The sequence below is a fragment of the Lissotriton vulgaris genome, chromosome 3_1 (genome assembly GCF_964263255.1).
Source record: "Lissotriton vulgaris chromosome 3_1, aLisVul1.2, whole genome shotgun sequence".
Taxonomy (NCBI): domain Eukaryota; kingdom Metazoa; phylum Chordata; class Amphibia; order Caudata; family Salamandridae; genus Lissotriton; species Lissotriton vulgaris.
In genome coordinates, this window is record NC_141689.1 from 954,308,683 (window position 1) to 954,335,880 (window position 27,198).

At 46.4% G+C, this 27,198-nt stretch overlaps 1 protein-coding gene across 2 annotated transcripts in view; it reads right to left on the reverse strand.

Moving 5' to 3' along the window:
* The window catches only part of IDNK (IDNK gluconokinase), a 102,866-nt gene extending 80,805 nt beyond the window's left edge, over positions 1 to 22,061 (reverse strand). The window contains exon 1 of one of the 2 annotated variants that reach the window (XM_086961319.1): positions 21,933 to 22,061. In XM_086961319.1, the coding sequence (XP_086817445.1) occupies positions 21,933 to 21,970 (38 nt within the window). In that variant the 5' untranslated portion in view covers positions 21,971 to 22,061. Of the gene's footprint in view, positions 1 to 21,928 lie in introns of both variants that reach the window. The other variant, XM_086961318.1, reaches the window with a different exon arrangement.
* Between the last annotated feature and the right edge of the window lie 5,137 nt (positions 22,062 to 27,198).

Consider the following 27,198-nt stretch of genomic DNA (forward strand, 5'->3'; position numbering starts at 1 on the left):
CCTCACTGTATTATCCTGCATTTGGGTATATTAGCCGCTTTGCCTTGCCTAGCGCTCGCACTGCCAGATAGATTAAAATACTTCTGCCTCATTGTGATAGTGCCTCTCTGCCCACAGCGTTATTTCTAGTGTTGCCCGAACCGGTTCCGGTTTCGCTTCTGCAGCCATTTTGTTGTTTGTTGTGCCTCGGAGCGCGTCCTCTCCACCCCGCTCCCGCCTCCCAGCTGCTCCTCCCTCCCCCTCCCCCCTCCACTATCTACATATGACAGATGCTTTTGCGCGCAGCGTTCACGCGCAGCGGTCGCGCCCCATGCGCGCCGAAGGTGCGCCAAAGGTAAGCCCGTCTACGCCCGTCCGCGCCTGGCCCGCGCCCAGCGCCAGACCCCCTGGCCCCCGCAATACCCATCCCACTCGCATTACTTACGACGCCGCAACCCTCTCTGCACTCAACCCCGGCCGACTCCCAAACTGCTACCAAGCCGCCCCTAGACACACCCATGGACCCTTCACCTGCCACTCCTGCAAGTTCGACTGCGTCAAGACCCACACCAAATCCACTAACTCAAAACAGAGCTCCGACAACAAGCACCTGAAGTGCATCCTGCACAACACCCGCTCGGTCCACAGACACTCCATTGAACTGTGGAACCTACTCGACACCACATCGCCGGACATCGCCTTCCTTACAGAAACATGGATGAACGCCTCATCAGCGCCCGACATCGCCAAAGCCATCCCGGACGGCTACAAGATCATTCGAAAGGACCGCATCAACCAAACGGGAGGAGGCATAGCCATCGTCCATAAGAACACCATCTGCATCACAACCAGCTCCGACGATAACCTCACTACTGCCGAACATCTTCACTTCCAGATCCACACCAACCCCAAGACCACACTCAGAGGCACCCTCATCTACAGACCTCCAGGACCCCGCACACAATTCAGCGAAGACATCACTGACTTCATCAGCCCACATGCGCTCCCCTCCGAGAACTACATACTACTGGGAGACCTCAACTTCCATCTGGAAAAGATTAACAACTACAACACCACCACCCTTCTAGACAACCTGGCCAATCTCGGACTCAAACAACTTATTGACACCCCCACCCACCTTGCCGGACACACGCTCGACCCAATCTTCACCTCCAGCAAACACATCTCCTTCGACCACACCACAACTCTCCATTGGACGGACCACAGCTGCGTACACTTCAACTACAAAAAGACCATGACCCACAACCCCCCACAACCTATCCCCCGAAGAAATTGGAACAAAATCACCACCGCCCAGCTCTCCTCTTCGCTTCATCTAAACCCTCCTGCCAAATCATCGGACCCAAACCAAGCAGCCACCAACCTCACACAATGGATCACCCTCGGCGCCGACGAACTAGCACCCTTGAAAAACCATCAAATCAAGCAAGGCAGCAAAAAAGCCCCCTGGTTCAACGATGACCTTAAGAAATCCAAGAAGCTCTGCCGCACCCTCGAGAAATCCTGGAGGAAAAACCCAACCACTGACAACCTAGCCATCTTCAAGAACGCAATTCGCAAACACCACCAACTGATCCGATCCACCAAGAAATCAGCACTCAAAGAACGACTTGACAACAACGCCCAAAACAGCAAGGAACTATTCAACATCGTAAAAGATTTTACCAACCCCACCGCCGGCACCAATGACATCACTCCCTCCCAAGAACTCTGCGACTCATTATCCTCATTCTTCCACAACAAAATTGCCGACATACATAACAGCTTTGAAAACCAATCAGAAAACCAGTCAACTCCACCCACCCCCGAACCAAAACCGCCCTCTATTGTCCTTTGTGACTGGAACCCAATCACTACTGAAGACACCATCCGCCTGATGAACTCCATCCATTCAGGATCACCAACCGACCCATGCCCCCACCACATCTTCAACAAAGCAGACTCCATCATCGCACCCCATCTCCGCGATGTCATCAACTGTTCCTTCAACTCCGCTACCTTCCCGGAAATCTGGAAACATGCCGAACTCAGCGCCCTTCTGAAGAAACCCACAGCGGACCCCTCTGAACTTAAGAACTACCGCCCCATCTCACTCCTCCCATTCCCTGCCAAAGTCATCGAGAAAGCCGTCAACAATCAGCTCGCCGCCTTCCTTGAATGCAACAAATCCCTCGACCCCTCACAGTCCGGCTTCCGAGCCAAACACAGCACCGAAACCGCCCTCATCGCAGCTACAGACGACATCCGAACGCTTCTGGACAACGGAGAAACAGTTGCCCTCATCCTACTTGACCTCTCCGCCGCCTTCGACACTGTCTGTCATAACACCCTTATACAACGCCTCAGCAACATCGGAATACAAGGAAAAGCCTTGGACTGGATCATCTCATTCCTCGCCGGAAGAACCCAGAGAGTCCGCCTCCCCCCATTCCAATCAAAGGCCACCGAAGTCATCTGCGGCATACCACAAGGATCATCACTTAGCCCCACCCTCTTCAACGTTTACATGAGTCCCCTCGCATCCATCGCGCGACAACACAACCTCAACATCAACATCATCTCCTACGCAGACGACACCCAGCTGATCCTCTCCCTCACCAAAGTCCCAAACACCGCCAAAACCAATCTACACGAAGGAATGAAAGAAGTAGCTGAATGGATGAAAAACAGCTGTTTAAAACTGAACTCGGACAAAACGGAAGTCCTCATCTTAGGATCATCACCCTCTGCCTGGGACGACTCATGGTGGCCACCGGCCCTGGGTACAGCACCCACACCTACAGATCACGCACGTAACCTGGGCTTTATCCTCGACTCCTCCCTCTCGATGGACAGACAAGTCAACGCCGTCTCATCTTCATGCTTCAACATCCTACGCATGCTCAAAAAAATCTTCAGTTGGATCCCCACCGAAACAAGAAAGACAGTCACCCACGCACTGGTCACAAGCCGACTGGATTACGGAAATACCCTTTACGCTGGAACCACAGCCAAACTACAGAAAAAACTCCAACGCATCCAAAACGTCTCAGCCAGACTCATACTGGACATCCCCCGTCAAGCTCACATCTCCAGCCACCTGAAAGACCTCCACTGGCTCCCTGTCAACAAGAGAATAACGTTCCGTCTCCTCACCCACGCACACAAGGCCATCTACGACCTAGGACCCGAATACCTCAACACACGATTATCCTTCTACACCCCCACCTGCCAATTACGATCATCCAACCAAGCCCTCGCCGCAATTCCGCGCGTCCATACATCCACCCTGGGGGGACGATCCTTCTCCTACTTAGCAGCCAAAACCTGGAATTCTCTCCCCACTCACCTCCGCCTTACACAGAACCACCTCTCCTTCAGAAAGCAGCTAAAAACCTGGTTATTCGATAAATAAAGCAACCCCCCCCCCCCTCAAGCGCCTTGAAACCCTCTGGGTGAGTATTGCGCTATACAAATCTTTGAACTTGAACTATTCTGAGCACAGTCTTTTATCGTAGGGCCACTCAATGAAAGTCTATTGAGGATAATTTGAGCCCTATGTATCCCGATATAGATATGAGAATATCAGTAGGATTACTACAAATCAGGATTCTTTGAATGTTTATGTATAGAAAATGTACAGTGTGCTGTTTTTTTAAATATTTGTCCTTTACTTACAGTAAAAAGGTTAATTGTAAGTGTATGTATACAAATTATATGGAGAATATAGTACTAAAAGAATAAATAATTTGATTTTCTAAGAATGAAGTAAAATCTTTTTGAAAAAGTATATTGGAAAGTGATCAATTATGTTGTGTTGATTTTTGTCGGAAAGATATAAACTAGAGGTGCAGTCTATCTACCTTATATGTTTAAATAATTACAAATTACAGTTTTCATTCATTGAAAGTGACGTAGGTAAAATAAGAATACCCGCGCCTTCAGTAAAATTGAGAATTGATAGTCCCAGGGGTAGCCATTTATTGCTACTTAATGATCCCCGACGGGGCAGAGTTTTTCAAAAGTACCCACTTTTTCAAATTTCTGTTGCGTTTTTATCATATAATTTACATTTATCTACAATACATAGCAAAGCTGTAGTAAGGTCCATAATGAGAACAGCGCTACAGGAAGAAAAGATACCCTAAGGGACTAAACAGGCTGTGAGGCAGAGAAGAGTGAAGGGATAGCGAGTTCCAAAAGACCAACAACAGTAGATGACACCCAATGTGTGCAGATTTAGGCGTAGGAGAGTTAAGATGATGCCCAAGATGAGAAAGCTAGAGTTATCCTGCATAATTGGTAAATCACCCTTGCTCCAACGATCAAGGCAATAAATAAATAAGTACTCTAAATACCCACCACTGAATATTGTGTGGTCAAACACATCCAAAGGCAGACGGGTCCTAGGCTTCCTTGCCAAAGGCTGTTTCCCGTCCGATGATTATCTATGGTGAAAGATAATATCCACCCTATATGCTTGAGATAAGTACATATTTTGTAAAGCTTAGTTGTGTTTCCCTTTCCCCCCACATTCCAAGTCAGGAAAGAAAATCTACTTCATTCAGTCTTCAGTGTAAAGCATTGAGTGTTAGTGTCATTTTAACTAGGAACTGTACTGGTTTTCCATGTGCCTTATGCATAATTATTTCCACAAGAAGCCTGCATTACAGTTCCCAAACAAACAATGCACCAGAGAAAATACCGGACCTTAGACTCACCAAGCAAAACTTTGACTCCCCCACCCCAGCACCGATTCACATCGGTGAGCCTACCAAGCCATGCTATGGAATGCAAAAACTTCATTATAACCCACTGCACTAAACACATACAGAAGGGAATTAGAAGGATCTCAATCTTCATGAATCAATAGCAGTGCCCCGTCCACTACCCCTAACGAACTGTAAACTTTTCTTCTTGAAAACACTGGAGGTCCCAATTATATATTAAAGAAACATTTTGCCGGTACTTTTATTCAATTAAACTCACATGTGACCCCCTCCCCCCCCCAAGCCTCAGCAGAGGTAAACAATGACATTCAACAGAGCCCTGTGAAGCAGATAAAATAAAACAGCAACACCTGCAGAATAGGAGGCAAAAGGATGGATTGATTATTAGATAATATATTATGAAAAATAGGATACTGGTTGGGGCGCTGGGGATGGTGAGGGAGGGTAAAACACTACTGAAGCATCAACCACCATCCTTTTCAGGGTGAGGTGTGAGCAAACCCCAAATTAACCTGTGCCCAACCCTCTGGTGGACCAGTTAGGTTTAACTTAACAGCAATATGTAAAGTATTTATGCAGCACTTTAAACAGTAATAAAGTGAGAACACAACAGAAGAAAGACCATAACGACAAAAATCCAATCAGCAGAACCGGAGATATGCAGTTTTAGGGATTTAAGTGAAAATAGCACTAAAAAGCCCAAAGCGCCACTCTCAGTTATCTGGTCATGCGAGACTAACAGAAAGTCACAAGTTCAGGCCAACCTCGATGGAGCACTGGTTGGATACAGGGACAAGGTTAGTCTTGCTAAAAAGTTACCTTCTCGGTTCAGCACAAAGAGTTCTGTTCGCGGTGGAGGGGCTGCGAGGAGCAGGAAAGATTTGTGGACTGTCTTCAATGTAGTGCGAAGAACAGGCCTGGCATCACAGATGGGCATTGCAGTAGCTCGAAGATCCTGTTACTGTCACGAACAGTCATGCCGGTGCATCACAGTGGCGCTTCCCAAGAGCCGTCGATGCTGTACCGTGAGGGGTCGGGCTGACGGAGCTTAGCGTTGGTGGGCTATGCGAGTGACAAGGTTTCGGTGCAAACGGGCCAGTTCGCGAAGAGCCCAAAAATTTAAATTCAGCCTCTCTGAGGCCACACCAAGGATCCAGGACCTGTTGGCACCACTTGGTGGTCAGGGGCTTCACCAGCGGATTCTGGGTGCCGGATCAGGTACCTGGGAGCCTGTTATGTCCCTGTTGCTCTGAACAGGAGGTCAACAGACTAGCTCTTGCAGTCACTTTGGGAGTCTTGGGTTCAGGTGTAGGTTCAAACCCCTCTGACTCAGGCAGGAGGGTAGCATGGCAGCAGTCCAGCAAGGCAGCAGTCCAGCAGGGCAGCAGTCCAGTAAAGTGACAGCCCTTTCAGCAGCACAGTAGTCCTTTTTCCTGGCACAGTCTCTGTAAGGACCAGTTGTTGCCTGGAGGTCATCGATTGTTGCTGGTCATCCTGCGAGGAAGACAATGTTTTGTTCAATGAGTCTCATAAGACATTAAAGCTAGACAAATCCTTGGTACCTCACAGCAGGTCCCAGAATACCAGTCAGTAGGAGCATGTATTTAGCAATATGAGCAGACTTTGAAATCAGTAACACTGCAGAATGAGAGGAATGCCGTTATAACACAAGGCGCAGTAGGCAAACCTTTCATGCATTCCACAGGTCTCTCTGCAGCTATCAATCTAAGGCACCGAAAGAGAGGGAAGTACGGGTAGTCCCAGAACACTACACCACGAACAGCCTCTGCCCTCCTTGAGCCCTCCCAGTGTGGTTTATCAACGTTGCCTCAGTTTCCCAAGAGTGGCAATCCCTCCATGAACCATCACAGCTCCCAAATTCGACCTCCACAAGGCTATTTCAGTGTAGTCACGGAGCATTCAATGGAACAAGCACGCCAAAGCGTCCACTCCACCAGAGACACTTCATTCAATATCTCAATGAGTTCCGAGTCAAGCAAGGCAGGATGCAGACAGCCACCAAATTGTCAGGCAGATCACTTAGTGTTCCGTTAGGGAGCACTCCCAATGCTTCTTGTCACCAGTGCGTCAGGCTAGGCCAGTTGCTCCTACCAATATCCATGCCAGGGCTCCAGTTCTTCACAGCACTTTCCAACAACACAACAACTGCATCTGCAAGAAGGCCTCAGTGATTCCAGCTTAGGATTACCAGCAAGCACACACTTTGTACTCCCCTCCCCCTGCTCATTGCCGGGGGCCAGGAATTCACAATCCTGCAAAACAGTCCACCAACAGTGCTTAAGGGCCATACCCCCAAATCTGTGTGTCCACTAAAGGGATGTCGTAGCACTACCCAAAACAGACACAAATAGTGCCAAGCCTCCTGGGCCCCATCCAGCAGCAAACCATATTTAATCGAAATGTGCGCAGATGTCCAGTGGGTCCAGCAGCCCATGCAATAAAGCCTTCCTGTGGGCCGTGCCAGTTTTCTTACTTGGTTGGCAGCACCTCCGAGGCTAGCTCCTGCCCCGTACAAGAGCTGTGACCCTGCACTCATCAGCTATCCAGTGTGCCAATCACTTCCGATCTTCAGAGGCCCCCTGTACCAAACATTCTCCCTCAAGAGTCCTCGAGGGATCACCCTGCCGAGGTGCCTGCCACCATCTACTTTTTAGCGGCAACGCTCCAAATTCGGGTTTAATGCAGTGAAATTGCCCCAGGCACGTGATGGCCACACTCATCGGCACTGAAGTGCGTGCGCCTGGTTCTGTGTCCACACTGATCATGGGGGGTGCTAGGAAGGAACCTCCTGTCAAGATCCACCAAAGGTGTTGAAAGCCCAGGAGAGCTAGTACCTCTTAATCCATGAGCGGTGCTGCTCACCAACTTTGTTATACATCTCATAATAAACATGTGGTGTGTTAGAGCAGGAAAAAAACCTACACCACAGCAACTCTTTATAACTTAATTGTAAACAACACCAAACTGAATTTGTTCTGATCTGATGTCTACCAATATCATGCTATGGTGCTGTTGAGCTGATTTATAAAGCTGATTCTCACGTATATTGTATGGGTTCTCTATGTCGATCACCATTTCTTGTATTCTTCTTAGTGTCGGTTTCATAATGAACTCATTGGTGATAGGTTCTAGGTGTGGCATCTCTGTTACTTCATTTGTGCAATGTTTGCAGCGTACCGTCTGGCTGGAGGGGTGGGGGTTTCTTCCTATCCATGGAAAGCATTCATGTGTCCTGGACTCGATAGCCGCCATAATGTCCCAGTCGAAGGTAGCTACCTGTGTGCTACAAGGGCAGCAATTTCAGCTGGAGCTCATCTTTTCAGGCCCATCAACTAGATCTCAATATATGCTGCCACAATAGCCTTCCAATACATGACAATTCAACATTAGGCCAATACTAAGGCCAAGTCCACAAACCTACAAATTGTCTTCCGCGTCTTATTTGAATGTATGTGGCCTACCAGGCATGCCAACGGTGTGGCTTCCACTTGTTTGCCTGATATTTCTCTCGTATGCAACACCACACCAATTGTGCTATTACAGGACATCCAAATGCCATATGGTAAAAATGAAATAAATAAAAAGTAAAAATAGATCCGCTATAATTTTATTGCACCAGGGACAGCAATCTGATGCACCTAAGCACATTTGACTATCGATACTAAGGAGAGATACATTTGGTGTAATAAGTGGATTGTTTAAACGTAAAGAATGCATTTCTTGACAGCACTTTATTATATTCTAGGGATTTTGTCCATCCAGCTTCAGAGAGCTCTCCTACAAGTTTCAGCTCCTATTTCACCTTTATCTGAATACAATGAATGTGCATTGCATTTGTATAATATTGTCATAGCACATCTCCTTTGACAGTGTCTTAAAGTACGCAGAGTATTTCTGATTTAGTTGTTCATTGGATTCTTCAAGCCAATTCAATATAATTGCTCTCATCGCTGCTTTGTATGTCATGAACTGACTTGTTGCTAAGCCCTATGTCTCGCATTGATTCATATGTGCAAAGTCGCACTCTTGTAGGCCAGCTTCTGACCATGGGGGTTTATGCTATGTGAGTTATTTGTCGTAACTTTGAGAAGCATCACAGTGGTATTTATGGGGAGTGTGCTGCAGTCATGCACAGGAATTTTAAGAACTACTGCCAACAATATCTGGCTGTGCACATCACCGTAGAGTAGGGCTTTGCAATTTTTATATCCACCAGGAACACCTCACAGAGTGCACAGTGTGGGGCTTCAGCTATTAATTCCTCCTCTTCTGCACCTGCATCTGCACTCAGCCATCCCACTGACCATTGCAGCCGAGCAGCAAAATAGTAGACTGCAAAGTTTAGGGCCCAAGTCCCTCATTATCTAGAGGTCTTTTAAAGCCCTACCCTTTTCCTTCCCTGTCCCCTAAGTGGCCTTGAAAGAAAAGTCTTCTCGTTGACTATAATGGTGAGTGCAACATAAAGGTAGAAGAGATGGTATAATTTTTGGAATGGGAATCCTGCTTCAGGGGGTAGAGGGACAACTTGCACCAAAATAGTATTGTCTGTCTGATTGCGGACACTGCTCTGCCCAAATTGCCACCAGCAACTTACCCTCTCAACGTTATATTGGAGTCCCTAAATATTTGAATGTTTACACTGCTCATGAAAGTGGGTTGTCTGCCCGCAATAGTTGCACAGTTTCACTTCTGCGCCTAAAGGTGAAAAGGCAAGTTTTCCATAAATTAAAGCTTAACCCAAAGGCGTGTCCAAAATCAGGAAGTACGCTTGTTTTTCTATTAGGCTGTGTGTTGATTCATGCAGGTATAATAAAGCATCATCCGTGAACAGACAGAACGTGACATGAGTTTGTTACTCGAAAGCCCAATTCCTGGCTCCTCTGTCGGAGCAGAAAGCCCAATGGTTCAATAAAAATCATCAACAGAGTGGGTGACAAAGGGCATTCTTGTGCCTCTACCAATAGTTCACTGTTCCGAGATCACCCTGGCCAGGGGGCAAAGCATACAGAAGTCGTCTCCATTTCAGGAGCCCGCCCCCATACCCATCATCCTAAGAAACTCAAAAAGGTAGGGCCAGAGTCACCTATCACATGCCTTCTCCATGTCTAGAGAGGTAACTGTCAGTAATGGACCTGTTTCAGAGTCTCAGTGAGGATTGGAAAAGTCTTCTCAAATTCATAGGAGTGCTTTGCCTTGGAATAAAACTACTTTGTAGGGTATTGTCTCAGCCATCCAGTATATTCTTCCTTTGCTTGGGTAATACCACGACCATTGCCTCTCTAGTGGACTGTGATGGGAAGTCTTCGTTGTGAATTGTGAGAATACTTAGGGTTAAACTTGTTTTGTAAAACTCCGGTGGTAATCAGTCTTCCTCAGATGTTTTGCTTCTGAACAACTGTTCTATCACCACTTGACAGAACCCCTTTCAAAGGGACGCAGGGCACATAGGGGATACTCAGCCAACAGTGGGAGTGGAGGCTGTTTACTCCTGATATCCCAGGCCTGACCTTTGATGGATCCTGAGCATCTGGGCCAAGTACCCCTTCTGCACTTGACTCTCATTGGTCGCTGTGGTAGAGGAGTGAAGGCTCCTTCAGGAGGAGGTGGGGTGCAGACACAAGTCAGGGGACACCACTCATGTCAAAGGGCACACAGTTCGAACAATAATTAAAAGTCCAGCCATATACTTGCTTTTATACAAACAAAAGAAGTACACATGCACAGGTATATGACATTCAGAAGCAACAACACAATCTTCCTTGAGGTCAGCGCTCTAGTAGTGGTTAGGCAAATCCCCGAACCATCCTCCTTCGTGTACCATATTTGGAGTGATTCCCCATTCGCTGGTGGCTACATCCAGGGAATGCACACTATAAGGACAAACGCAAAAGTTCCCCTTCAGGATTTTAGTAAAAAGTGTCTATGGTGCTGCAGCCCTGTTAGTAGAGAGTTCCCCGGGGCCCAACCTGCCCAATTCATGTCTTACCTGCTCTTGCAGCACCAAGGAGTTTGGTAGAGTAGCAGGTGCCCTCGGGGCAAGCACTCATGAGTCCTGCTCAGTTTAGAGAAGTCGGGCTGCGTGCAGCACCCGGCAGTGCAGTCTATCTCTCCTGAATGGTGCTACCATTCAATTGCTCTTAGCTCGCAAAGACATAGTATGTTGGCTTTGCTTGGTAGGTAAATCCTTTCTTTGCTCCCAACTGGAGCCCAGTGAGGGCTCAATGTCATCCACAGCAGCCCTCAGGTCAGTCAGGTGCCGTTCCCTCGCAATGAGGGACCAACCCATTGAACGTAGTCTCAGTCTCTCCTTTGGTAATGACCCAAATCCTTTAGCATGTTGGTATCAGCAGTCCCTCCTGGCATATGGGGTTCCTGCGGTACTTGGAAAACAAAAGTGCAGACTTTTCCTGGGGCAAAGGTCTACTCTGACGATCACGGGTTCTAGCGATGCAGCAGTGGTAACTACCGGTGGCCCTCTTTACCATATGGGGTCACGACAGCACAGCAGTATGAGTTTGCCCAGACCCGCATGGCACGTCACTCTCATCTCAGTCTCCAGCAGTCCTCTCCTGGCATATGGGGGTCACAGTGCCAACATGGCACATGGGCAACGACCCGATCAGTGCACAGCCTCACACCTCACTCTGAATACTCTTGCAGGGCTCCCCACTGGACCTCACTCCCTCCAACACTCTTCTCTTCCTCAGAGAGCACACTGGTCTTGGCAAGCAGGCGGAAGCTGGGGCTTCAGGTTCCAGCCCGGCGATCTTGGTGCCCTTGGTGATGTCCCCTTACAGTATGAAGACTAGCAAGCCTTTGGTCCCGGTCCTGGTCACAGGCAAAAGTCTTGTAGAGCTTCCCCTTGTCACACAGCCTGTGTCTGCTTGGCAGATAACACGTTTTGGGGTCTCAACCACCCTTTCTAATATATTATTTCTAGACACCAAAATGTAATTTCGGGTCTGAATCTTTGAAGTTTTATGTTGGAGTTCTGCTTCTTTTAAAGTGGACACTTCTCCTTTACTTCTTACCTTGTGAAAGACCATTTGTCACAGCAGGCAACACTCTGAAGCAGATTGTCCCACAACAGAATTCATGGGAGTGACCAGAGATCACATCTGGGTGTCAGCCAGAGAGATATGTGTATCAAAAGGTTAATCCCAGACCCCTAACCCTACTCTTTATGGATTCCCCTTTCAGCCCCATCTCCTTTCCTGAGAAGTGTTCATGCCCCTTCCTTGTGATCTATCCCTGAATCAAAGAGCACACTTTTGACGTTAACACGAGTGTCTTCCTTTTCCCTCCAGTGTGTGTCCCACCCAGCTCTTAGGAATGCAGCAATACACAAATCTGTCTGGGGGTCGGGGGGATTCCTCTCCTCCACATGTCTTCAACAGGCAGGCGTGGGCTTCCCAAAATGGAACCCAGGGTCCTCTATGTATCGTACCATTGAAGGCACACTTACTCTGTCTACATTTACAGCATACTTACTGTACAGCATTAGTACCTCCATGCATTCAGTCGGCATGCACTGTTCAGTATTGAAGCTTTTCTATATTTAACCATTTATAAACACACACACTAACAATGTACGCGCTGCACAGCAATTTACACTTCATGTATTGTACTTCATGCAAGCACACATACACCCAGCACATGCTCTCATTGAGCAAGCACTGCAAAGCACTGAATCTCATTTCAGGTATTCCTTATAGGCAAACATACACCCGGTACACGCACTAACCACACACATACTGCACCGTACTGCTCTATAACTGTACTGTAGCATTCCCACGCACACATACAACCAGCGCTGTCACTTCTCCCACGCTGTGCATCACTTGACATCTACCTGATGTAGGCTATGGGTTGGGTTAAGCACAGAGCAGCAGAACTTTAAAAAGTGAGTGAGCCTGTAGGCCTCATTCCAGTGATACAAGGAAAAAAAGGTTCTGTTTACTACGACCGATCACTACACAATATACTGCCACGCTCATGCACTTTACTACTAGTGAAGGCAGTAGCCTTCCACCACTAAGAAGATGGCGTTTTGGGCATTCCTCCCAGTCAAACAAGACCTCATTCGGTGAGACAGGCCTATGTCATGGCGCCACCGCATGATCCGGGTTTGCCTATGGCAAAATCCGCATAAGTACGCATCTCTTATCATACAGTGGACTTTTCCCTCCCAATAACACTTATTTTATTTAGAATCAGAGGTTCTTTTACCGTGGCTCATTGTTCATGTGTGATGCGTTGCGTTGGTATGGCATGGATATATTCTGTGAGCCGCCCTGTGACCTAGATCAGGAGAAAGGTGTATTGCTCCTTGTAGTGTTGTGTATTTCCTACTGATCCAGAGGATCTGTGGGTTTGTGGACAAAATAAACTTTGGGTGAGGTGCTTAGACTGATTCCATGCACCCCTGCTGTATGTGTTGTCCTTGAGTCTAGCTAGCTCACAGTGCCCCCATAGGCACCCCCTAACCGGGAGTGTATGGTTTCTGGCAACTACTGAACTGGATACCCCTGACCCCTAGGGATCGTAGTAACAGATCTAGAACCCCTGTGCCCAATCACTTGTGTACCCTTGTTCTTAGAGAAATATACAGAGAAAACACACAGGGACGTTTTTAACCCTTGCGACGCTGTGCGGGAGGCTAGTGGGTGAGCACGGTGCTGCGGTGATCATAACAGCGTGGTTTCATCATGGCCCCACCCGTTCATTAATTCGCCCGCACAGGCGGAGAATTAATGCCTCGTGGGAGGAGCGGCAGCCGCATGACAGAACCACGCCGTCATGAGCACACGTGGCTCATGAAGGCGTGGTTCCTTCATAAGCACGGAACGGGTTAATATATTTATTGAACCAACGTTATTCTTGCGTATAAGACATGTGCTGTGATAATCAGTAGACAGAAGCATATGAAAGTGATTACGAGCATCAAAAGAGTAAATAGCAGATATAGTTCTACAATGGTGCTAAAACAGTGTATATATGCAGGCCTATAAAACAAGGTGGTAATCAGGCGTATTTCTACTTTGTACTCCCTACTTGATGTGCCTCTAAAGTGTATGTAGGTGTACAGCCAAGAATCTCTGCCCCCCCCCCCCCCCCCCCAACTGGATGATCCAACCCCATTACCGGGCAGGAAAGAATGTAGAACCCGTCTTGGTCACTAGCTGGACACCCCTTACTGAGATGTTAGGCAGCTGCTTGGCAAAGCCTCGGCATACAGGAACCCCTTGATGTCAGCTGAAGTGTCTCTTCTGCTAACCCCTGGAAATGCTTCTTTATTTATATAAAAAAAAAAGCATCCTTGCGATGTATATGCAGAATAGGGATGTTATGGGTATGCAGATAGCCCTGTCGCCCCGAGAATTAAGATAGAACGACATTTGTACAGTGTGCATAAAGGCCTTGTACTCAGTGTTCGGGGCATCATGATAATGTTGCGCAAAGCCAGATGTGTAAGCAAAGCAGTTTCAGAAAAACCAATCCAATATGGTTATGCACACAAGTATGTACTAAAGATCACAGTAAAAATGTTATTGTGCAGAAAGAGGAAAACTTACGAAAATGTGCAGCATTGCTACGTGAGCCTAACCCAGGCAAATAACAGTAGTATTTAACAAGGGTCACATTAATCGTAGTTTGAGAGTTAACGGTTTTATACAAAGTCACTGTATCTTGTACGTACAGGTATCCTAGAGGAATCTGCGCTCACAAGCCAAGCCAGTAGTCCTCCAGCCCCGCCCTCCCTGGCACACACATCAGAAGTGATATTCAGTGTCCTGTATTTGCCCTTGGCCTCAATTAGTTGGTATACTGCCCACTCGTCGGTCAGAGCTTCTTTTGATGTGTCTTGTGCTGTCTTCTGCAGCAGTGATTTCTTTCTCCAGTGTGTCAGAATCAGAATTAAGTTTATTGTGCAATTAATTAAAATCTTTACAATAACATAGCGACTGCTGCTGAAATGTAAACAAAAACATTTGACTCCTAAAAAAATGTAACCATGTCATCATCCGGTTGCAGTAACTGCAGACAAACACTGACATTTAGAAAAATAAAAAAGAATGGCCATTAACATTTAAGCGCAGTAAAATTGTCAACAAACTGGCCTTTGACAATGTTTGTGTTGAGACCCCACGGGGAAGCTATAGTTTGATAGTCAGCTATTTGGCATGGAGAGAAAATTAGTTCGAGGGCGCTTGACTATGGCTTTGCATGAAATGCCGGTTTTAAAGTGCTTCTAAAAGGTGGGGTACGCAGAGCACATGGATGTTGGCAGCTGGATTCTCCATTACACTGGAAATAACTTTGTAAACCACATCTGAGACTAAAAAAGGCAATGGCTTCCAGGCGGGCAGATGAGTGTGTGCCTGGGTGTGTTTGTTAAAGTGCTTCTAATTAAAGAGCTCCTTTAAATGCAACTTATAGTGTCTCGTACAACTTTATACAGTGCTATGGATGTCCAGCTAAAGAGGTCTAGCCAACTTGAATAAATGGCCGTGCCACTAGTAAAAATTTTGGCTTGGATATTCCAGTCATGCAAAGATCAACTTTAGCTGCTATTCATCTAGGGCTGGCATAATAAACTGCAGCTGATGCTCAAGTGAGCACCGCTACAAACGCAGCCAACTGATGCTCAGCTGAAATAAATATGTGAAAATACTTCATATTGGACTGCTGCTCACCGGTGCGCCATTAGCTGGGCAACTAGCTAGTGCTCTACAAGAAGCAGTATGCTAAAGTGCTTCCTGTAAGAGTGCTCCTTGAGGTGCAAATAGTAAAAATGCCCCAGTTTACTCTGTTGGGTGAAATAGTGCACACCTATAACCCTTGCCAATTTTGAATAGCAGTACAAAAGGGGGTGGTAATGGACGGAGCATCTGAACCAATCAAACACTCATACCCAGTCAAAAGATCTGGGTTTAATCCATCACCGTTCTTTAGCCCACTCTGCCACCCCAGTTCAGACATGGCTATATGCAAATCAGTCTGACCCTGTGCCTCATGCTCATGGGAACAGTCCAGCCCGAAGTGCCAAGCCAGGCCTTCCCTGGACCGGAAACAAGCTTCCGAGGACCGGTTTCTGGCATTTCAGCCGTCTTCAGCCCGGCTTGCTTGAATCTAGTGGCAAAGTGAGCAAGGGACTCACGTCTGAGCATACCCTGCCACACTTATGGCGGCCAAAAGCGGTACAAAAGGGGGTGGTAATGGACGGAGCATCTGAACCAATCAAACACTCACACCCAGTCAAAAGATCTGGGTTTAATCCATCACCGTTCTTTAGCCCACTCTGCCACCCCAGTTCAGACATGGCTATATGCAAATCAGTCTGACCCTGTGCCTCATGGGAACAGTCCAGCCCGAACTGCCAAGCCATGCCTTCCCTGGACCGGAAACAAGCTTCCGAGGACCGGTTTCTGGCATTCCAGCCGTCTTCAGCCCGGCTTGCTTGAATCCAGTGGCAAAGTGAGCAAGGGACTCACGTCTGAGCATACCCTGCCACACTTATGGCGGCCAAAAGCGGTACAAAAGGGGGTGGTAATGGACAGAGCATCTGAACCAATCAAAACTCACACCCAGTCAAAAGATCTGGCTGGACTGTTCCCACGAGGCACAGGGTCAGACTGATTTGCATATAGCCATGTCTGAACTGGGGTGGCAGAGTGGGCTAAAGAACGGTGATGGATTAAACCCAGATCTTTTGACTGGGTGTGAGTGTTTGATTGGTTCAGATGCTCCGTCCATCACCACCCCCTTTTATACCAATTTTGAATAGCAGGCCTAATTACCAGGTTACTGTAAAATACGATGGGAGCCAACCCATTGCCCCCCCCCCCTATTCATCAAGAAGCAAAACAGTACTGGGGTAGACAGAGCCCTTTGGTGCCCATGGGCTCTGCCGCCTCATGAAGGGCTGGGAGCAGCACTTTAAGAAACTTTCAAAATGGACTGGTAACTGGGTCAAATCCCCCTTTAACAAAATTTCTTTCATAGCTTTGTTATTGGTCTGGATATTTAGGGACCTCAAGATGGGTCGTAACCAGTAACATTGCCCCCCGTAACCAGGCCCCCGACGCATTTTCGACCAAATGTCTATCTGTTGCCACTGCCATAACCACATTTTAAACTTACTGAAAGTGGTCCTATTTTCAGTGCTCTGTAGCAAGATGGATCATACTGTCTAGATCTGTATCATAAGGCAGGGAAAATACTATTGTATTTAGAACACACATGACCAACTATACACAATAGATGAGCCATAAAAAAAAATCAATCTACTTTATTATTGACTTGACTTCGTTAAAAAAAAAATAAAGGAAGCGCATAATATACAAAATGAAAAGATACATTCACATATATATCAGATAACAATCACATCTCCATACAGTCACACATGCACAACAATATCATTACATAGTGCTTCCAATTACTTAGTCTTATGTTTCTCAAAGCAGGGTGACAATTGTCCAAGATCATAAATGAACAATAACTCTCAAAGTTAATTTGGAAATGATCATAGATCATAGATTCAATGTGGCTTGAATTGTTGATTGACCTTCATGGAATATACACGCGTTTCGGCGAAAAGGGCGCCTACATTAGGAAAGCCACATACAGGACTGCAAAAAACAAAATGCAGAAAATAGAAATTGCTCTGTGGACGCCAAAAACAGGAAATACACTGGCACAGTGACTCAAAATGATCACTTATTAATGGTTAGTCGGCAGTAGATAAATGGATATGGAAAAAAGCTTGATATCCATCATGGATTCTCCAAAGATTCAAATGGACAATTTGAATTTTTGGAGGATCTGCGACGGATGTTAAGCAATCTTCGTATCCATCTATCAACTGCTCGCTATCCATTAAAAAGTGGTCCTTTTGATGGCCAGTCTCGCATAGGTGAGGGGACACCACCTGAAGTTTCCACTTTCTGCTGAAAAGAGCTGAGGATCTAGTGAAGGAGCCTAGAAACCTGCCAGCCAAGAGCCAGAAATAGTGTTCCTCGCCCTGCAGAAGGAGAGGCTGTCCAGGGCGAGTGCCCAATGCTTCCAAAGTCTAAGCACTGGCAATCTCTCTGGGTAGCATTACAACCCCTGATTTTTTGCCCACTTTGCCACTCTAGAGGAAAGCCTACCTTATGCAATTCAGTACTGACCCTGCTCCTCGCGGATATAGTTCATCCCGAACTGCCAGGCAAGGCCCCCTCCAAATGGGAACACAAGCAACCCCAGACTGGTTGCAGATTTATTAGGCCTCTTCAGTGAGCTATTGCTTAGACCCTGTTGCACAGTGGACAAGAAAATAAACCTGGAATGATCCATGCTACAAAGATATTCCAGTTTCTCTCGCAGTTGTGGCGTGAACTGTACCACTAATGCACCACAGAGAAGATTCCTGTCTTGCCCGGCAGTCTGACAATTTGCATGCAATATTAGTATTGCCACTACCAGTGCAGAAAGCCAAAGCTGAGTTACCATCATGGCCCTGTTTAATTTTCAGATGAGCACAACAGAGTATTTAATAATTCAATATATATTAAAAGTGAATAGAACCTGCTGCCAAAGCAATTCTTCTCCCATGTGGGTGGCCACGAATAGTCTTAGGCCGCAAATGCTACAGAGACTTCATTGTTAAGAAACTTGGCTGGGAGCCTCCAACTGCTATGTTTGAATCACAGGTCTGCAGCCAAACATGAGGGCTGTCAGTGCCAAATATTGGTGTGACTGCACAGACCTGCCTAGGGAGTCTGCTCTACAAACCTTGACCGGAACAAGAGTACGGTTATGCAAGGAAATAACGTATCACCTGAACTGCAAAACAATCAAGAGTGGGGAAATGCGGGGCTTAGCCTGCATATGTGGACAGACTGACGCATGGAGGCAATTTCATCACACTGCATTTGTTGGACTCGTAACATACCAAGGCCATCGATGCTTAAGGTATCCTTAGGGATGTTTAGACATGACTTGAGAAAATTACAGTTACATTAAGCCCATTGCAATGTTGCTGTGCTTCATGAGTTTTTCAAGGGACATCAGCAAATCTGCTCTGAGAAGTGTTAGATCCAAGGGCGATTACAAAATACCATTCTTTACGACTGCCTCCTTTCTACCATTTCCTTTGGCCTATGACCCATACAAGGATTGATACCAATGGTTGAATAAACTGCATTCACATTTTAGTTGTCAGTCCAATGGAACAGATTGTCCTCTGGCTAATCTCAGCCACTCATCAGCCCCCAGGTTTAAGACTCAGGCAGCAAACACCAGAAGTCCTGTAGGAAGTATTGAAGGGTGAACTATTCCCCCTATTTTTCTTGGATGTCCTGGCAACTTCCTAATCACACATTATGGGTTCTCACAAGTAAATGGGCTACGTGGTTACGATTATAGCAGAGGTTCTGTTACACATATACTCATTTTTTGGGTGGGGAATTTTGTGTTAGACACCAAATATCGGCACCTTGAGGCTTGCAATATATCACCCTTATTTTGTTTTCATTTGTAGTTGCTCTAGCATTTCACTTTATCTCCCAATTTAAAAAGGATGGAACGTTGGATCATTCAATCAATGCCACTGGATTTATAAATATTATCTTTTTCGCCACACATTGGCTAAAGTACGGCAGGCTTTTTGATGATTCCGAAAATACATCTCATCAATTCGTCCAACACTGAAGTAGGAGACAGAAGCACTTGCAATGCATTCCTGAAACAATGTTTTCAGACAGTCCAAGCGTTTCTGCCTATCAAAAACATTGCCAATAGAAACATACTTGCCATACAACTGAACTCTGCTGGGTTTTGCTTGAGAGAACAACTGACGTTTACACATAAGACACTGTGGTGACTCCTGATAACCTAGAGACTTACATCTAGAGGTCTATTGGGAGTACCGGGCAACTAGCCTCCATAACAATAGAAACTCCTCCTCCAGTCTCATCACTGTTAAGTACACATCGAACCAGAAAATACGAAAACACTGTCCTAACAGAGGATGATGTTCTGAGAAACTGCAAATTTGCTACAGGGATTGTACAAAGACTCAACATGATGACTGATTCGCCTTTCTAAAAATTATGAGTGTTGAGTTCAGAAAGCTATATGGCGTTACTCACCAGAGCGTAATGTGTCAAATGAAACTTTTATAATTATTACACCCAACATAAGGAAATTCTTGCACAGGATTACAACAAGTTAATATATTTTCTTGAATCGCCGTAAATATGTATTTGAAATCTCTTTTACATATACGAGAGAGAGCTACCAGCCCCTACTGGTAACCAGGAAATACTAATTAGCTGCATTTTGGACTGAAAGCATTATATTGACAGAGTCCAATGCCGATTTGGACTAAAAGCACAACACTGACAGATGCCATCTGAACTTCCCACACTAAGTCTCTCAATACTTCCAAACAGAAGCTAAAAGGGGACGTCTTCCAGGAAGTATCCTAAGACTTTAAGCCAGTGCCACATTTCTCAGCAGTTGGCTCCTCCAAAAAGAAACTATACACGTAACATAAGCAGTGCGTAATTTGGGCCTGTGGTTTCTGGTGCTCAGCACTGGCACTTAATTCTCATCACTAGAACTTATGACAGTCCACCTATACATATTAAAATGAATAAAACATGCAGCCCACACCATTCTTATAGCTTTGGGTGGCCTGGAATAGTCTGACATGTCACACTTAGGAAATGTGATGAAAATTGTGTTATACTGTAATTTGCAGCATTGGGAGGGGCAATGGGTGGTGCAAGGTACAGTGGCCACCTGATAAAGAGACTGTCACTTACTTTTTTACTTTTTTTTAACAAAACAAGCACTTGATGTAAGTTAGCACTATTTCAGTCTTTCGTTCTTAGTCAAATTCACATTATCACCCTGAAATACTTCTACCAGTCACCTCAGACAGGCTACTTGAAATCTCTACAAGCCACCTAAACACAACTCGGATGTTTTGCACTGGTCACCGAAGCAATAAGCAGTTTGAAGTCTTCATATCCAATTGGATAGGACTAAGTAAATGGGATTTTTTTATACAGTGCATATAGTGAGCCGTAATAAGCAGCATTCATAGTGAGGCGTAATTCCCTAAGCTACCACCCAGAGGCTTGTCCTGGATAGCTTTGAGTCTTAGAAAGGCCAGGAATACTTTTCACTGTTCCCAGTTCATAAAATATGTTTCAGAGTTGGGAAACAATTCTGCATACTGCTCAACAGCCAAAATACAATTCGGTTAGAGGCATACATTATACTAACGGTCAATATAGAGCGAAGAAAGTCTCCCTTCAGCGCTTTAAAGCACTGCGCGGGATATATGTGCTAGATTCAGACCACTCTGTTTTATAAACCTGTGCATCAATGAATATACGTCCAAATGCTCACACAGTCCTTGGCAGCTACGTAGACCGCAAAAACAATGTTAGGTGAAAGTGGCTTTTGCGAAATAGACAACGGTCCCTAGATAAACGAAAGCAGACTGAAGTCCCCTAACTCCAGAAAGGCCACACAACAAAAAAAATAGATTGAAAAAATGTAATGGCAATTTACATGCTGGGCAATATATTTACTTCAAATATTTTGATCAACTTAAATGCATAGTCCTGTATTTTCAAATGAGTCGAACCTTTCGAAACTAATTACAACGAAAAATAACTCGGCTACATTGCAATGTAATCCCTTCTTTATCCATTTTTTTCTTGCGTGAAGAAAGAGAAAAACAACGACAATAAACTGCGGTTTAGATCTACTGTGGGGTTTGGTGTGACTGGTCATGGGAACAAAAAATGATTTACCAGCACCTAGTAGCCTGTGCCAACTGCCTAGACGAAACAGAAGGCAGAACAATGCAGCTGTGTTCAGCCTCTTTTGTACTAGTTCTAGAAACAAGTTCTGCCATTTTGCAGACTTTGACCCCAGAAGGAACATTGTATCCCCGTAAACAACAGAGCACTAAACGAAACACACAAATGCACCACCATTCGCTGACGCCAAATGCCGGTTTAAAAGAACTGTAGGCTGGGAAAGGCTTACGATACAAAATACAGCATGAGGTGTTAAAGAACACACCGCTCCATTTCGTTCGGTGCCAGCCAGCTTCACACAGACTGTGAGCATTGGTATCAATTATCAAATGGAAATGCAAAGCGCTTACACTTAATAACGTGTTACACGTATACCTACTTCCCCGAGCCGCTGACTCCCATAATAACAACAAGCATGCTGCCTGCAGCGAATGACAACACGGAAGTGCTCTTTCAGACCAGCGCTGGCGAGACATCACTTTTCGATCCCGCCCATCTTCTTCCTCCCATTGGCCGTAATTTCACGCCCCTGAAGGGCGGGGCTTGTTTATTTATTTATGCATTTTTAAATAGCGCGGACTTTACCCAAAGGCGTCAGAGCGCTTCACAATAGGAACAGAACTGATACATGAGGAAAAAATTACACTTGAACAGATTACAAAAGCAAACGTTAAGTTACATAAGGTAAAGTGACAATTGTGAGCAAACAAAATACATGAGGTAGCAAAAAGTGCACAGGAGTACAAAGTGACAAGCGTGCAGGTTACAAGAGAAAACAAATTACAATTAGAGGTATAATAGTGCGATATATGCTAGACACTCAGGCACAGGAATTTGCTGTGATGTGAATAGCAATGCAATATTCCTCCATTTGCCGTGCAAAGGTGGGTGTGCACCTGCTCCACACAGCCCTAGGCAAACAATTGCCCTGTAAGAGGGGAACAAAAAACGTTCTGTATGCCGTGAAATGGATATATTCCCTCATGTGTGGAAATGAGAGCTGATAGACTCCTTCTGTGGTCAACAGGGCCTGCCCTTCTGGAAGTGTTTTTAACAGCGAGGCTAAGATCACCCGCATTGCTGCTAAAGGCTTCTTTGATTTGAAGCCACTGTTTCTGTTTGTGGCCGAGAGCGAAACGCTATTGGTGTGTGCAGGAAGCGCATCATGACGGGTCGTGTGGGCACGATTCCGTGTATGACCATGAACACATGCTAACATGATCATATTATGCTAACAGGATCATATTGGTCTCATGAATTTGCTATAAGCCCACGTTAGGACATGCCTGCTGGGGAAAGCAAAATGGCACAATGAGGATGAGCTAAATCTTTGGTTACCAACGAAGTGAAAGGAGAGAAAGCACTTTGCGCCACATCACAGCGGCCAGCCACACTAGGGTTGTGCTAGAGTCAGAAGTGGTGTTTGCAATGGGAAGAATGTTTAAACTCGACCCAGCATGATGCGAGTGTCTTTAATTCTGTAAGTATATTTGCATTATGGGAACAGATTTCTTATGTCGTTGTGTGCTGTTTAGTTATGGTGAACATGCGATCATTCCGGTGCTTTAAAGCACTTTTAAGATCCTGCAACTTTCCTGTTGCTTATATGGGTGGGGTCTAGGACTCTTAGTTCTGGGGCTCCAACAGCGCGCACGAAACGGTGACTGGAGGGATGGATACGGTCAAGTTGTGCAACGGTGCGAGCGGCAAGCCCTGTATATTATTAGTAAGCCCACAATGCAGCTGCCACGAGCAGGATGCGGTTTAAATTTGTATTAAAGCCTCTAGCTAGCAGACCACAAAACAGATGTTCAGGGGCCTGAGGTGATTTGGGCAATACGTACAAATTAAAATTATTGTAATGGCAAGAGGTTTTCACAATTTGTGTCCAGGGCGCGGCCCTGTTCTGCCTGACCTGCAAACAATGGAAGTATCTGCATCGGAGTTAATGGAACGCACATTTCCAGGGGCGAGTTGTAACATGTAAGTTATATAGTCTGAAACTGATCGAGTGTCAGAAGCGAATGGTCAAGAATTCATGGAAAGAGCACCAAGAGGCGTTTTTAAACTACCGAAACAGCACCACATATGACTGGTGTTTTGCCAAGGAAGCTCACCACGGGGATCACGTTAAATGAGAGTGTTCGCTGCAGGTTTTATCATTATCCAGATGAACCCGGCAGGCGCAGGACAGCCTCTTACAGAGAAGGAATTGATTAGCGCACATATGTTTAAACTTTGATAGTTAGTTTAGATCCTGAACACCATGCGCTCTGGCAGGAGTCACAGCCACTGCGTACATGGTCGGCGAACTAGTCATCCTGAGGGGGGCATTCTTTCAATTGCTTATGGTCCGCTTTCATTCATTTATTTATTTAGGCGTTGTTATATAGCGCAGACTTTACCCGAAGGCGTGAGAGCGCTTCACAATAGGAACAGTAAATGACAGGAAAAAAAAAAAAAAAAAAAAAAAAACTGATAAAAGCAGATGTTAAGTTCAGGAGGTAAAAGTGACAATGGTGAACATAGGCACTTGTGCAAGTAGCAATGGTAAACAACATTTAGAAGTAGCAAACAGTGTTACAAGTGGACAGTGACGTGGGCAAGTTACAAAGAGTACCAGCACTGTAAGAGTCCAGATGTCTGTGGCTGTCCCTTGTCCTACCCAACTAACGGGCATATCCAGCGGAACAAGGAAAAGTGAACTTTCAAGTACAGAATGAGGAAGAGTTAAGTAATCAGACTTCAGGCGAGCAAAGACAACTTCTGAGAGAACCAGAAAGCGAATTTCTGAGTGTTAAATTTCAAGCTGGGGTAATCATAAATGCTTTGAACCCCTGAAGTTGACAGTACCCCTATGATTTTGGGCAGGCGAAGGGAGTGCAGGTTAAGAGCTCCCAAACACGCAATGGGGATAGGTCGATTGTTGCAATTTGTCTAACCACGGCAGTCGCTTGGGGAAGTAGTTGAAGCCATAGGCTCTTTGACCACCATGCCACTTTTGGATTGGGTGGGGCAACGGATCCAGGCAAAAGTTGATGGAAGAGAGAAGCCTGGGGGTCTCTAGACATGCACTCCTACAGGAAGAACTGGAGGGTATCATGCAGGAGGACGTGGTAGCAGTGGGCAACAGGTTAAGAGCGGGCGAGTTTGCAATGGTCACTATCCGGCTTAAGCATCTGAATAAGGGGCTTAAATTAAAGGGTTACAACGGCAATGGTGGGTTCAAGGTGAAAGGTGCCCCTGTAATAGATCCCGAATGTGATGTGCGGGGATAAGTAACGCCACTAGGTAAACAAATACATGAGGTAGCTAACAGCGCATTCAGAAGGGAAAAGTGACAAGGGGCAGGTTACAAGAGAAACAAAGTACAGTTGGAGGCGAAATACCGTGGCAAATGTTCCACAGGGACTTAAGAGAGGCTTCCCTGATGACGCCCTAATTACACGTGCCGCACCATCTGCGGGCTATAGAATTGTTGCCTTGTAAGAATGCTCTTAGGTTGGGTACACTTGTCTGGACTGGGGGTGAACATATCCCTCCTGGATGTACAAGTGGTACGAAACAGCGAGATGAAGTAGCTAGGTGGGTGGGGGGCTCTGTCATCGACGGGGGCCTCCTCCAGAGCTGTGGCGGAGTCACAGGGCGATCTGGAAGCAGATGGACAGTAGGGGTACCTCTGCGGCAGAAGGATACAGTCTAAATACCTCTGCCTGGCACAGTAAGGGTGCCTGAGCCAAGAACCTGGAGCCGAGGGGGTTCCAGGAAACAGCGTCAGCGCCCCGTTAGTCCTTTGGGCGGTCGGGGGGCCTGAACCGACCGGGGGTGTGCCTCATCGCTCCGCCCTGACAGGGGGGGCGGGAGTAGAACGAAATAAAGTGATAATTTACTGCACCGTCAGAGCATCGACTCGCCGTGCAAGATGGCTCCTTAGGCATGCGGGTCAGCGAGGGGCTGCCGCATTGGATCGCCTGTAAGATGACCCACCTTATCAGATACTTGTACGAAATAAACCTGCACCACTGCTTTCCCACAAATATGTCTCCAGAGTTTCCTTGGTATGTAAGTGTTAACGTGCGCATTGTGGAGCGAGCGCTGGCGGTGTGGGCACTATGCCGCTGGCCGCGCGACACAGAGGGGAGCATGGGCGAGACAGCGTCTTAGTACCACACGTCGCGCGAGAGGAGCCTACAGCGCACCAACCCCCCCTCCTTGCTAACAGCCAATGGGAGGGCGCTCCTAGGCGGGGGGGCATTCCCGGGGGGTTTTAAAGCAGGCCCAGCACGTTGCTCGGTCTTTCCTGCCGCGTCGGTGCCTTGGGCTGCTCTGCGCTGTTCCCACCCTAACCCTGACCCAGTGGCAGAGCGGAGGGCGAAAGTTGTGAACTTTTAATGGTCATGTTTTGTGTTGCAGGCGGAGTCACAGGGCGATCTGGAAGCAGATGGACAGTAGGGGTACCTCTGCGGCAGAAGGATACAGTCTAAATACCTCTGCCTGGCACAGTAAGGGTGCCTGAGCCAAGAACCTGGAGCCGAGGGGGTTCCAGGAAACAGCGTCGGCGCCCCGTTAGTCCTTCGGGCGGTCGGGGGGCCTGAACCGACCGGGGGTGTGCCTCATCGCTCCGCCCTGACAGGGGGGGCGGGAGTAGAACGAAATAAAGTGATAATTTACTGCACCGTCAGAGCATCGACTCGCCGTGCAAGATGGCTCCTTAGGCATGCGGGTCAGCGAGGGGCTGCCGCATTGGATCGCCTGTAAGATGACCCACCTTATCAGATACTTGTTGTACGAAATAAACCTGCACCACTGCTTTCCCACAAATATGTCTCATGAGTTTCCTTGGTATGTAAGTGTTAACGTGCGCATTGTGGAGCGAGCGCTGGCGGTGTGGGCACTAAGACCAGCGCTGGCGAGACATCACTTTTCGATCCCGCCCATCTTCTTCCTCCCATTGGCCGTAATTTCACGCCCCTGAAGGGCGGGGCTTGTTTATTTATTTATTCATTTTTAAATAGCGCTGACTTTACCCAAAGGCGTCAGAGCGCTTCACAATAGGAACAGAACTGATACATGAGGAGAAAATTACACTTGAACAGATTACAAAAGCAAACGTTAAGTTACATAAGGTAAAGTGACAATTGTGAGCAAACAAAATACATGAGGTAGCAAAAAGTGCACAGGAGTACAAAGTGACAAGTGTGCAGGTTACAAGAGAAAACAAAATACAATTAGAGGTATAATAGTGCGATATATGCTAGACACTCAGGCACAGGAATAAACGTTACGTAGGCAATGGTGGCATTTGTGCAAGTATCAAAGGCAAACAAAATGTGAGAGGTAGCAAACCGTGTGTTACAGGGGAAAAGTGGTGTGTGCATGTTACAAAAGAGTACAGACACAAGTACAAGGATAATACTGAAATAAATGACAAACACTCCAACCACAAGAACACACTGGGAAGGCACTTCCATAATCATGGAGAGTCGAATTTTCAGTAATGGGAGGTCTTCCTTCAGATAATAGAGAGGACGTGAATTACTTTTGGAGGTGTCTTTGGAGAAGGAGAACTTTGAGGTCCCTTTTGAAGGCCTGGGAGGAGGTGGTGGTCCGGAGCTGAGGTGGAAGTGAGTTCCAGATTCTCACCA